At 35.0% G+C, this 14,198-nt stretch overlaps 1 protein-coding gene across 6 annotated transcripts; it reads left to right on the top strand.

The window, feature by feature from the left end:
- Nucleotides 1-3,318: 3,318 nt before the first annotated feature.
- Nucleotides 3,319-13,232, top strand: LOC136225748 (F-box/LRR-repeat protein At5g02910-like). Of its 6 annotated transcripts, XM_066013852.1 has the most exons (9): nucleotides 3,319-3,561; nucleotides 4,007-4,085; nucleotides 4,443-4,656; nucleotides 4,979-5,072; nucleotides 5,632-5,952; nucleotides 6,743-6,801; nucleotides 9,865-12,100; nucleotides 12,179-12,346; nucleotides 12,511-13,231. In XM_066013852.1, the coding sequence occupies exons 7-9, from the start codon at nucleotides 11,222-11,224 to the stop codon at nucleotides 12,886-12,888; spliced, it is 1,425 nt and encodes a 474-aa protein (XP_065869924.1). In that variant the 5' UTR covers nucleotides 3,319-3,561; nucleotides 4,007-4,085; nucleotides 4,443-4,656; nucleotides 4,979-5,072; nucleotides 5,632-5,952; nucleotides 6,743-6,801; nucleotides 9,865-11,221; the 3' UTR covers nucleotides 12,889-13,231. The 6 variants fall into 6 exon arrangements, with proteins under 6 accessions (XP_065869924.1, XP_065869925.1, XP_065869923.1 ...); XM_066013853.1 differs by having other exon boundaries at nucleotides 5,632-9,960; nucleotides 11,215-12,100; nucleotides 12,511-13,232; XM_066013851.1 differs by having other exon boundaries at nucleotides 6,743-12,100.
- The last annotated feature ends 966 nt before the right edge of the window (nucleotides 13,233-14,198 follow it).

The following is a 14,198-nucleotide window of genomic DNA, read 5'->3' as shown; positions in this document are numbered from 1 at the left end:
CGGGTTTTGATCCCCTTTTGAGCGTATCTCGGATTTAGACGTGGTACGAGTTATTCTTCTGGTTCAATCGTTCGTTATTGACAATGACTCGTTCCCTTTTATTCGCGTGGGTTCGTGTCTCGATTAATCCGTACAAGGAGGGAAAAGAATGAAAGAATAAAAGCTAGAAAAGAAAGATAAGAGCCCCTAAAATGACCAACATTAAAAATGTCTTCAAGAATCATCGAGTAACAAAATGACGGGGCAGCGTCCCACCATGTCAGGTCCTGTGAGGATACACCAAAACGGACCACTGCATTCGCGGGACGGTTTCCTTCTCTGCAAATGTGGGTGGCCGTCACTTCCATGCCCGAGCACTAGTTTAAGCATTTTAACCATATTTGTCTAACTTGCCAAGGAACTTCTGTTGAGCGGTGTCTGATGAGGTTGACGACATACGTGGAGTCCGATTCGATCCGTAGACAAGACCAGCCCTTCTCATAGGCAATGTCCACACTAAAAATTACCTGAAAAACCGAAAAAGCTCCGTGCCGCGACCACGGTCCCCCCTTTTCACGGTCGCGACATGCGTCCTTCAACCTTTTTTCCCTTCGTCTGAAGTGCTATTGTTGCTCCCCCATTCTCGGTAGAGAATTTAATAATTCTCGGTACGAGCAGGAGATTTTGGAAGCCTAGTTACACACTTTCGTTTTCGACGAAACACGATCGTTCGAGTGGATAAAGACGTCCTTTCGCAGCGGACACAATCCTTCACAATGGACATGACACTTCAATCAAGACTCTTCAACATCTATAAATAAAGAGTTGATGGAGAATTGAAGAATGAAAAAAGAATGATATAGTGATATGTGTAGAAGAAAGAAATTAGTGTAGAATTTATGCAGAAATTCCGAATCAAGTGATTCAGAAGTTAGATTTAGATTCTGTAAAAAGCAATATGATGTACACACATTGTTTACAAATTAATAACAAAATCAGTAGCGTTTAGACATTGTTCCAGTTTAGTTTTCATTTTGGTAGTAGACCGACCCAGTCTCTATTACGAAGATTCAACGAGAAGATTGAGTAGAGGATTCGCCCCTGAGCCTGACAAACTCTAACGAAACCCAAGGAAAGGATTGACAACTCGTTCACTTGCACGCCGTCGAAGAATTCAATGCTCCATGTTCTCTGTAAACTTGTATCAATTTATATTTCATCTAATAAAGTCTTACCGTCCTTTTTTCATTTAGGCACGAGTCGAGCAAACACGCAGATCGGGCCATACTTCTTGTAGTTTTGGTAACGGTCGAAATGATCGAGCCATTAGTCAAACCCACAGTCTCGTCCATATAGCGCAATTATGCAGCTAAGTAGGCGAAAGAATGTGGGATCGGGAAGGCGAAGCAGCCACGGGCAAAGCCACGCGAGTTCCGAAAGATGCCACCGGCTCCTGCCGGACCAGGAGCCCCAAGCGCCGAGCCGTCTGTGTTTACTTTCAGCCAGCTACGCGGGGGAGCCGTCCAACACACCGCTAATATATTAGGGGCAGGTGGGGGTCTGGGAAGCAGCCGAAGACGGGCGATAATGTCTGAGTCCGCGTGGTTGCTGCAGCTTCCAACAGACAGGCTATGAGACTCATGAATATAGTCTTTCAGCTGCAGGATAGCATTTTGGATTGAAGGGAGATCGGAACCAAAAATTGCTTTGTTCCCCGTATGCCAGATGAGCCAAAGGCAGCTCGTTACAGCACTGCGCCAAAGCCCCGTTACCTGCGAACCAAACCTGCACAGACAAAGGTTAGTTAAGAATAAGTGGAGGCCGTTATTTGTAACCAGTTGTCTGTTGAAAATGCCGCTTAGTTCCATCTATAAGGCAATGGCGAATTGACAACTCATGAAGAGGTGAGGAGTTGTCTCAGTTTCTGACGGACAAAGAGCGCAGCGGGAGGCCAACATAATCCGCGGCGCTGAGACTGCTCGTGAGTAGGAACCCGGTTATGAATTAGTCTCCAACATAACATCGACTGCGACGACGAAATGAATTGATCTGCTTGAACTGAAATTATACAATAGTTGAACTAAAATATATTTCAATTATTAGTGAGTTTTAATTAACAGTTTTAATATACGTTAGGATCCTAATTGGTGATTATAAAATTCAGGAACTTGGTACTTTTGTAAGGTTTAGTGACTAAATTTTTTTAATTAAATTAATGTACCATACCGGCGCTAAAATCTCCAAAAATTATAGCCTCGACAACCTTTCAAGTATATATAGGTCCTTAATTTTTAGGCTTAGATCCGATCATACCCAAGCGGGGTTAAGGGGTTGAGTAGCATGAGAAGGGGTTGACAAGATTTCACTTTTACCGGTGTAATTATTTTCATAAAACGAAGCAACTCGGTACGTATGATTGAGAGATCAAATAAGGTCGATGCACCTACATAAAAAGAACTAGAAATTTGAAAGCCATTTTAATATCGAGATTTGTGTTTGTGTAGCTGATTTTATGTTGATTCACCTATTTAATTTATAGTTCAAAATCAATAAAGATTAGTATAAATATGTTATTATATTTTATGGATGAACCAAACAAAAATTAACAAACACACAAACTGAATGAAAAGTCTACAAATAATAAAAAGTGAGTTTATGACGTATATGTGAAATAATATTATAACAAAGAATGATTATATCATATAATAACAATAATAAAGTGTGTTTTATTTAAATTAGTCTTCTATATTCAACATTTTTCAAACTTATTGCTAAACTATATCACATGTTTTCAAACTAATAAGTAAATTAAAAACTAAGTTATATATATTCAACTAAGTTATATATATACATATGGATGAAATGTCTAGCTCAACTATCGTCAATGACGTTTGCGGTTACGCATATCTATCGAGAGGGAAATCAAGTGGCGGATCTCCTGGCAAATTATGGACGTAGAATCGATGGGGCGACTATGGTCATTTTTCCACTCACTACAAGAAAACAGCTAATCAGCAGCGGAAATCAACAGCGGCATTTGTTTCGCTGCTGATGACCAGCGGAACAGTAGCGGAATCCGTTCCGCTACTGATCACAAACGGAACAGCAGCGGAATCAATTTCCGCTGGCGATCTGCAGCAGAATAGCATCGCAAATTATTCCGCTGCTGATTCCAGGCGAAAATTATAATATACCGATGGAATTTCTCTTGAGATAAAAAATAATAATTAAAAAAAATTAAATAAAAAATCAAATAATAAGCAAAAAGTTTTTGAACCGGCAAAATGAAATAGAAAGCGGGAAATTTTTTTGTTCTCCCCCCTTTTTCTTACCCTTTTCTCTCTCCAATCTTTGTCCTCTTTCTCCATCAACTATGTCGATCGATGTACCTCATCCCTTTCTCTTTCTCTTTCTCTCCCAATCTCTATCCTAGTGCTTCACCTCTCGATCTCATCCTCTCTCGGTCTGTACCAGCTCTTCGTCTTTCTCTCTCAACCAGTTAAACGAAAGGCTTGTATTTGGACTCTAATAGCATCGTTCAGACCTCTCTCAATCATCAAGCGCATGATTTTGTTTCATAAGGTGAGTTAGCTTCTCAATTTTGAACGGGTTTGTTTAATTTTAAATGGCTATGCTTTGATTTTGAATGGTTTTGGGGATTTCCCCCCTTAATATGGGATCTAGGGTGTAGATTTAGGGCTTTTGTATCTGTGCTTCTTTTGCTTTTGATTAAGTGTTGATTTTGATACCTTACTTGATCAATTTCAAATTTTAATTGATCAATTCTTTCCTTGTTGCCCAATCTGATGCATTTTAATGGTTAAAATCGTACTGAACCTTTACTTAGTTTGCTTCATATTTGCTTGACTAGTTTTGAACTTGTTATTGCATTTTCTACAGGATTTGTTTCAATTTCTTTTTCCTGTTAGTTCGTTGATGAAGATCTTCTCCAGATTTGTTACTATGTAGTTGTGATGTTGTTCTTCACATAGTTATTAATATTAATAGTTACTAACGATTTTTACAGAATTTGTTCTTTCCCCCTCCATTTACAACATTTTTAATGAATTCAGTTTGCTCTTTCAAACATCTTCCAGCTTTTGCAGGTACTCTTCTAACTGCACTAAAACGCTAATTTTATTAAATTTTCATATAGTTTAGCTTGTTTTTTTTCTCTCCTCCAAATTTAGGTGGTTTGCACTTAGGCTTTGTATTCCTTGACATGTGTTGATGTGAATTCTCATAACTTATAATTTTATAGGAAGTGTAGAAATTTTCTAAAAAGGTTATGCTGTTATAGAGCTATGTTTTACTGCCTTTTGTTTAATTCAATGCTATTTGATTGTAAAAAATAATGTGCTACTCAGTTAACCTTTTATTTACTGTCAAAATATTTTTACATGCTTATTTCTTTTGTGAACATCTTAACATATGGTTGACAATTCCTCTGTATTTTGTAATAGTGATGGAGAAACGTTTATAACACTCAGCAGTCTATTCGAGTTGCTCAAATTCATCGAGCGGGTTTGCTTTATAACACTCAGTTCCATTTGCTCAGCAGCTTTATAACATGAACGACTCCAATACACAAGGCAGTGGATTCTACGATCTCATTCTCCAGTGGCTTGTTCCTCACTGGCATTCCCGATTTCCACCTTGCTTCTTATGATATTTTTGGTAAAATTCCGCTCCAATCTAGGTCTTGTTTATCCACTTGTCTTTTACTTTCAAATTATGTTGGTTAGGTGTTTTGATTTGAATAATTTCACAGGGCTGGATTAAAATCCATGTATGTTCTGATTTGGCTACTTTGGAAGTTTATTTAGGTCTTGTTTAGATTTGGGTATTTTGGAAGCGATGTCATAAATGTTTGATTTTCTTGCGTTCTAAAGAGAACCATTTGAGTTTGGTACTTCAAAATGCTAATTGATCCTTATTATTGCTTTTCAAATTCATTTCCAATGGACATGCTTAATTTGCATCGGATCATTTGTTTCAGGGGAATTCTATGTCTCCTTGCTGAATTTGTAGCTTAATAAATAAATGGCTCTCAAGCTGCTGTCTATTTCTAGAAGGACTGGATTTTCCAGGAGGTAAGGTTCTTTGATGGTTTGTTATTGCTCTAACGTTATAGATTATACTTGCTGTCAAACTTCTACTCTTCTCAAGTTAATTTACTCCTTGTTTGAGTGTATGATTGGTTGTTATCCGAATTTGGCTAGCTACTATGTGTTAAACAAAAACTTTAACTGCTTTGCTTTCACATGTTTGAGTTTGGAATTTAAATCTTACTAAACAATAATAATTACCATGACTTGTTGCTGTGGCCTCTAGATTTCAGGAAAATTTATATCATTGGCTAGACTCGAGTCTCTTAAGTTATCAAAGAAACCTTTTGTTCTAAATAACTACATCTCATTAGTTACTCTTATATGGTTCCATAAGTTATGTAGTCAATTATAAAGATAAAAAATTCATTTCTTATGGTCATCTTTGGTAGTTTTTGTTTTTCTTGGTGCAAATTGAAAAGTTAGTCTACTAAACACTTGCAGTATTTGGATTTGAGCAAAAACAATTTCTTGGGAAGTCATATTCCTGAATTCATTTGTTTGAGAGTTGAAATACCTTAACCTTTCTCATGCTTCTTTTTAGAGAACACTTCCTTCGCATCTTGGAAACCTGTCAAACTTGGAGAACCTTTCTCATGGTGTCGAACGGGTATATCGGTAAATGCTGTTACCGTATTTGACCTCTAGTGTTGGTGGACAAGCACACCATGTTCTTCACAGCTTTAATTGCTTGCTGTATTCTTATGGAATTGTTTTATTTGTAATGATTTGGGAATACTCATTCCATCTAAACATAAATTTCATTGTCTCTATAATTTATCAGTTGGCTTGCAGAGATAGAATGTTGATGTATAGGAGACACATATTGACAGGTTTGAAGAATTTGTTAGTTTTGGAGCCATTGGTAAGGGTCTTCCTTTCTCCATTTCAGTCTTGTTTGGATTGTTCAATCCCAAGAATGGATAATTTTACTGTCATTTTTCTTATGTTATAAATATGTTAAATTTTGGCCCATGAATCTCTGGATAATTCAATATCTTATGTTTTTGTGTTGTACTTTTTTTTGCTTGTGGAATACATAATATGATAAATAATTATGACGTCTAATGCACCTTTTGGATATTTGGATAATTAATAAATAATCATGAAGTCTAATGCACCTTTTGGTATAGGAGTTGAAGCTAACAAGAAATTGAATTTGTTTGCAATTAGAAGATATTATCCTTCATAAACAATTGATCCTAAGATTAGACCCATAAGTAGGATTATTGAAGCAGGTAGATAATCAGCATCTGCACCTCATAAGAAACCAAATAGCTTTCCAAACTCTGAAGCTACTAGAAAATAATTGAGTTGTAAATGTACATAATGAAATAATTAGCATCTTCTGCACATACTAGAAATATTAAATAATGCCTACCATTTATGGCTTGTAATAAATTGACGAATCTAGGACTAACCAAGATGATGGGTGCCCAAATAATCTTAAAAATGACATCCATGTTATGCTTGTTATATAGTTATTACACTTGTATTAAAATTGGATCTTTCTCTGTTACCATTTGCTATCAAAATAATCAACATTGCCTTATTAAACCTTGAAAAGAGAGAAAATAAGTATAGAACTTTCTTTTGGTGTGTACAATGCTAAATGTTATTTTGTGTGTGCTTTCTTTTGTACGCATTTTTTGCAGGTTGAAGCTGCTTTCCAATACCCTGGTCGGCCTCCTATTCTATGGAAAGTTTCTCTAAGGTAATGGACATTACAGCCTGTATAATTTTCTGTTCAAACTTTTTGGAGGATTAGATATTGCTGATGCACATCATGCAGTGCTTGGCATCACAATAATTTTAGGTTCAAAGGTTCAAACGTGTTTGTCGTCACATTAGAGTCTATATTTATGCATAATGCCGTCATTTTTTAGTCCATTAGGAGCTGTTCCTTTGTAGCAAACAAGTGTTTTTCTCATCCCAATGAGTTTTCCTTTGTCAAAAATCGCCTTGTCTTGATAATTCATGGATTGAGGTAGACATTATCATGTTGAGATTATTAACTCCCAACTTATTTTTCTTATAATATGTACTTATTTGCTGAAAAATTTTGTGACATGGATTGTTTAGCTTCTTTAAATTTATGGCAATCATATCTACTTATAAGTCGTGAGCAGATTAGGTGCAAGTCTAGAGAGCAGATAGCTTCAGTCAATTTATGAGTTGTAATCGTTTGAATCATAAGACTCAAATTTGTACATCATATACGAGTTCCCTTCAATCCAAATAAATTGACTAATTTTTTTCAATTTTTAATATTAAGCACCGACGGAAAATGGTCGGAAATATCCGTCGGAAATATTCACCAGCCAAATTAGGGTCGGTAATAGTTGGTCGGTGTTTGAAATTTACTAGCGGAATCTTCCGCCCAATTTTGGTCGGCATAGATCTCCGACGGAAAGAGAATTGTGGTCGGTATGCGGTACCAGCGAGCCTTTTACCAGCGGAATACAATCCGCTGCTGATCCGTCTGTAACGTTGATTTCCGACGGAATTTGGCGGATCACCGACGGAATATTCCGCTGGTAATACGCGTTTTTCTTGTAGTGACTAGTGTAGATGTGAAGTCAGCTTTTCTGAATGAGTTTGTCAAAGAAGAAATATATGTCGAGCAACCACCGGGTTTTATTGTTGAGAATGAAGAAAACAAGGTACTAAGGCTAAAAAAGACATTGTACGGTACGGTCTCAAACAAGCACCAAGAGCATGGTATAGCAGAATCGACGCCTACTTCAGTGAACAAGGCTTCAAGAAAAATCCAAGTGAGTATACTCTTTACACAAAGGTTGATAAAAATTCAAATATCATCATTGTTTCACTTTACGTTGATGATTTGATTGTGACGGGTAACAACCAATCCTTAATCTTCGAATTCATAAATAAGATATGAAGAAAAATTTCGAGATGACGGATTTGGGCTTGATGAATTATTTCCTTGGCATGGAATCTTCTCAAAAAATTCAAGATGGAGAATTCCAAGGCAGCAACTACACCTCTAGTCAATAATGAAAAATTGACTAAGGAAGATGGTTCACCTCCAGCAGATCAAAGGCAATACAGAAGTATGATCGGTAGCTTATTGTATCTTACATCTACCAGACCAGATATCATATTCGCTACAAGCCTATTATCACGTTTTATGCAGAATCCAAGTCAAATTCATTTCACATCAGCAAACCGAGTGCTAAGATACATCAAAGGCATGGTTGATTTTGGAATCTGGTACAAACCAATGAAATTTTATTAATTAATTGGTTTTTCAGACAGTGATTGGGCAAGTTCAGAAGATGACATGAAAAGTACGTCCCGTTAGAATTTCAGTCTCGGTAGCAGAGTATTTTCATGGATCTCACAAAAACAAGAAACAGTCACGCAATCAACTGTAGAAGCTGAATATATCACAGCATGTTCAGCGGTCAATCAAGCGATATGGCTAAGAAGAATTTTATCCGATATGGATGCAGTGCAGAACCAGCCGACAAAGATATCTTGCGATAGCAAGTGTGCAATTGCTATTGCGAAAAATCCAGTCCAGCATCGAAAAACGAAGCACATCAAGATCAAATATCATTTTATCCGTGAAGCTGAAAACGAAGGCGAAATTAATCTGATTCACTGCAATAGTGAAAATCAGATTGCATATATTTTTACAAAGGCACTCCCGAAAAATAAGTTTGAGTTATTACGTACCAAACTTTGTGTCTACAGATAACACATGAAAGAAGAGTGATGAAATGATGTGTTATCTTAAATTAAAAAAAAAATTAGAAAAAAGAAACAAAAAAACAAAATTAAATTAAATGAGATAAAAGGATAAGAAACAAAATAATGACATTTGACCCTATCATGTAAGATAACTTAAATGAATAAATAAAAAAATAATAAAGAATGCATTCACATGGATGGACGAAAATTGTGTCTGATTATAGAAACAAAAATTGGTCAGATATGAACACAAATGTCCATATGAGTGAATGTATGTCATACTAATTTTTTATTATGGTTAGTCAATAGCTGAAATTGTAATAGTAGTTTTTGAATATTAGGTTCATTTCACACACTATAGTTACACGTTTTTCATTTCTATAAATAGATATTTGGTTTCAATTTGTAATGTAATCTTTAGTGAATGGAAATTAAGTTGGATTCCTTTCTTTCTAAAATCTATTATTTCTAGCAATATTATTTTATGCAATTAGATTAATTAATTGCTTCTGCTAAATTAATGACAATACCTCCAACATTTCACCTTTCTTGTTCCGGACAAATGTTTCTCAATTAAAAATGTTATCTAGTATATTGTTTTTGGTTTGTCTTTATTGGTTCATTGATGAAAATATATGTATCCCAAAATCGAAAACAGATTGCTTTGCAATGCTAGGATTAATTTTTTATTTTTTTCTGTATAGACTTGCATGGTCGAGTTAGCAATTCTGTCTTTATATTTGCCTCTTGTTATTGATTTAGTGTGTCATTCTATGGGCAACAATCAATTTGGCTGTTGGTTTACTTGTTTGCGATATCTCTATGCGGTGATTGAATTGCAAACTGTGTTAATTTGTATAACATTCTATTTAGCTTTTTAAAGTGTGTTAATTTTGTCTAGCATTTTGTTTAAAGGCACTATTCATGCTTCGCATTTCAAAAGTGTGGAAGCCTATAATTTATTTAAGTCGGACATGTTATTTCTTAAGAGTTAAGATAAATAACACCTTCACAACTTTTTTACCTCTGCCTTTTGTTATATTTGTGCTCAACATTACAGCAATGAGCTTGTGCAGTTTCACTTCCACTCTCGATAAGGTATCAAACAAGTCGATAAGGTATCAAACAAGTTTACTTGGGGCATGCTCCCGATAAGGTATATTGAATTGCCTCTTTTGTTTTCTTGCTATTAGATGAATCATATCTTCAAAATTCTAATTGTACACTATAATTTGGGGAATTGGACACGGGATGTGAGGATGATATAATGATATTGCAGTGAAGGAATTTTTTTTTGCACATAACAGGGATCACATTAACAAAAATTAACAGGGCTATTCCTCCCCCAATTAAGCATTTGAATTGTCTTAAGATGTTGTATTGTTCATTTGCTTTTATTTAAATTCCTGTACACTCCCAATTTTTAAGCCTTAGATAATTTGGTTTTGTTGATGCAGTTTGATGAGACAATTTAGAGTAGCTCCCTTCAATCCAAATTATTATAAATATTTTTAATAAGACAAGTTTTTAATCATTATAAATACTTTTAATGAGCGTATTTTCTATCATTATAAATACTTTTAATAAGCGTATTATTAATCATTATACATAATTTTTAATAAGCATAAACGTCCACTAATTGTAAGTTAATAATGAGTGGAATAATTCCACTAATTAATACTTTTACAAAAAAGGGCTTCCTCAAGCGGAAAATTCCGCTCATTAAAAACCTTTAATGAGTGGCAGTGGAGTTCTAATGATGATTTTTCCTATCATTAAATCCCCTTTTCTTGTAGTGAATGTTGTAGGCCCTGTTTGGAAATTAGCTGTTAGTTGATTACATTAGCTGTTAGCTGATTGCATTAACTTATTTGACTAGGGAGTCTATCTATTAGGGTTAAAGAAGTCCATTAATTTTAATATTCCAAAACGCTAATTGAAAAAACTCGTTTTAAGAGCTTTTCTAAATTAGCGTTTTCATTCCAAAACTCTCTCTCAAACCTCTCTCCACCAAACACTCCAATAAGTGGTTTCAGTGGTCAAACCTCTAAAATTGGTCAAAACCGCTCTTTTTATCCCAAAACGCTCTTTACCAAACAGGGCCGTAATATTTACGAATATCATGGAATAAATATATTAAAATCTCAAAGCCTAAACACAATGTGACTGTAAATTCAAAAAATAAATAAAACAAATCCCACTGTATGGCCTTCGCCTCCCTATCCACAAATTCCAAGTTAAAAATAATTAGTATAATTATGAGAATATAGGTAAGGTTCAATAATAAAACTACACAAAACTCGAAGCGACACAATATCAAAGGATTTTCACATGTGAGGGATTCCAAAAGACACGCACATTATATATGGTCTTCCACCCAATAGATTCAATTCGATTATAATCTTCACAGCTGAATAATGGCAAAGGAAAGCGAAAGGCCGAAGTTGCAGGAGAAAGAAGATCACATCAGTGGCTTGCCAGACCCTCTCCTTCAACATATCCTCTCCCTTTTGCCTTCAACGAAAGAAGCTATTCAGACTACCGTTTTATCAAAGAGATGGCATAATCAGTGGACTCATGTTCTCATTCTTAATTTTCATTCCTCTGGTATATCTGCTGAAAAACTATGTAAATTCATTGATGATACACTGCTTCTTCATAACTGCTCCAAGATCAAGAAGTTCCACATCCAATCCGAAGGTTATTATGCTAAGAGGGATTCTCACATTAGTTCGAATCTCGATTTTGCAATCAGAAAAGAGATGGAGGAGCTAATCTTGAATTTCCGTTATGGTTACGTAGAGTTCAGTTTGCCGGAGTTCCTATTCAATTATGGTTCCTTGGTTAAACTGCATACCAATTCTTGTAATTTTGTTTTCATGCCTTATGGGAAGGTAAGCTGGGAACATCTTAAGTCATTGAATATAGAAAACTGCAGATTGCCTCCTAAAGCAATTGAAAATATTCTAGGTGGGACTCCCTCACTTGAATCGTTGGAATTAGCCTTCAATATTCCATATGAAGAGGATATTATTGCTTCCAAATCTTTGAAAAAATTGGTGCTCAACAATGTTTGGATTTATGTTCTTCAAATTTCTTGTCCAAATGTTGAAGAATTGACTCTTTGTGATCGTTTTCTTGCTTTGACTGAGCCTAAATTGATGAATTGTCCATCTTTAGTTTGTGCTACTCTTGATTTTGAGTTTAATGGTATATGTCGAAGTTTGCATGAGATTATGATCCTGCAGCAGCTTGAGCATGTCAACGAGCTGAAATTTGGGAGACGGTTTATCAAGGTAAGGAACAAGCTTAATATTTGAATTTGAAATTAAATTTTTGTTTTTCAATTCCCATTTGCAATATTGTGTATGCAGATTCTACCAGATTTAATGTTGAAAGCTGACCTATCTTCTCTGCGCTTGAAAAACAAATCCTTGACTCTGGATAGTCCTAATTTTGCAACACAATCTGCTGAAATTGAATTAGCACTAGGCATTTCATATGTTCTTGAGAAATTAGTTGTAAAGCTGCCAATTTACAAGGTAAAACTATTTAGAACCAATCATAAATCATAAATTTAAATTTGAGTTGAGAGTTATTGTATTTGTTAAATTTGAATTATGCCATCAGAAATCATTATTTTGTATATATATATACACATATGGTCTTAAGTCATGGGACTGACTTATAATCACTTTGTCTTCAGTTAGAATTAGAAAGGACCAAAGATCCAGACTTGAATGTTTCTACTAAGACCTATTGGAATTCCAAGAGAAGAGTTTTGAATTGCTTGGTGTCACATTTAAAGAGGATTGAGATCATTGGCCTCTCAAGGAACGATGATAATTGTAAGCTTGTTCTTAGCTTTGTTGAATTCCTTCTTAAGAATGCAACTGTGCTTGAGAAGTTGGTGGTGATATTAAAAGATGGTGGAAAAGACTTTGCCATCAAAGTTTCTCAAAAATTGTTCAACTCTCCAAAGTGTTCTGGACATGCCGTGGTGGAACTACTATGTTATAGTGAGCTTGGGAGGCAGAAGGAGGTGATTGATTTGACTACTATGTGTAACCCCTTTGTTATTTGACTGTCTGAATCCATTTGAGAGATAGGTGATTGATGTGCATCCTCTGTTAAAAAATGTAGAACTTTATAAACAGTTTTTTTTTGTGTAAGGTTGTGCAGTTGGCACATTCAATTTGAACTAGACCATGTAAAACTTGCTACATTCAGGTAGAAATTTTTTGGGGATTTTGCTTTTATTTGAACTTCAAAAAGTTGGGGGAAGGATTTCGTGATTAAGGTTCCTGTGAAAGTTATTAATCTGTTGGAAGATATTCTCAATATGTTATGGTAGAGTTGTTATGTTGCCACTAGCTAAGAATGCTCAAATATATGTAGAGCTACCCAAATTTCATTCTATTTAATTCATCATATTTATGTGGCCATAGTTAAAACAGAAAAAATCCTTTTACATTAGACGATCATTATCAAATATGAGCGTGAAATTGTAGCATCTCAAATCCTTTTAAGTAGCATTTAATAAAAATATTCTGATTAGATCATGATGGATGTTTTTAATGCAATCTTGGATTTTATGTTTTGGTCAACCGAGTGATTGTGTCCAAATACAATTTTAGATTGTTTTTCCAGCTTTTGAAGGGTTTTATTTCAATTCCCATGACATGTGGTTTTTAGTTAGATTGATAAAACATAGTTTAGCTTCTTCTTTTTATGAAAACTTGTTTATTTACCTTTGATGTTAACAAAATTATCTTTCTAATTATAAAAACATATTTCGTTAATATTATTTATATTTCTATAAAATTATTTCCAAAGGAACAATGTTCTGCCCATTTCTAATTATTCTTAGTGGAATGGTTAAACGACTACCAGCACCCGTAGTGATAAGTGTTGGGGTTTTTTTTTTCACTCCAAGTAGTTAAAAGTTTGAGTTTGCCATTGTCTAGTCCTAAAATGATGCATGTTGAAAACAATTAGATGAAAAAAATTAGGGAAAAATACAAAAATAAACCTTGTGGTTACACCTATTTTCGATCGTAGCCTTGTGGTTCCGTTAACAAACACATACCAAATTGACTAACTGTTAAAAGTAAAAGAGAAAAGAATTAATTTGGTCCTTATATTTATTTATTCTATAAATTAACAACACTTGCGTTGTTCCATGGGCCCAATCTCAGTCGCAAATGCCTGCTCATTCGCATACATAGCCTCAATCGCAACAACATAAACTGAAAATCCTAGACTTTGTGTTAGCAGGTATGTCTCTCTCTATCGAATTCTAATTTCTAAATACGAGGTGAGGCCTCTCTCTAATGAGTTCTAAATATTTTTCCTACAAATTATGTGGATGCAAGAATACCCCCAACATGACCC

The sequence above is a fragment of the Euphorbia lathyris genome, chromosome 4 (assembly GCF_963576675.1).
Source record: "Euphorbia lathyris chromosome 4, ddEupLath1.1, whole genome shotgun sequence".
Taxonomy (NCBI): domain Eukaryota; kingdom Viridiplantae; phylum Streptophyta; class Magnoliopsida; order Malpighiales; family Euphorbiaceae; genus Euphorbia; species Euphorbia lathyris.
The sequence above is the reverse complement of the archived record's forward strand: the minus strand, read 5'-3'. Positions and strand labels throughout refer to the sequence as shown.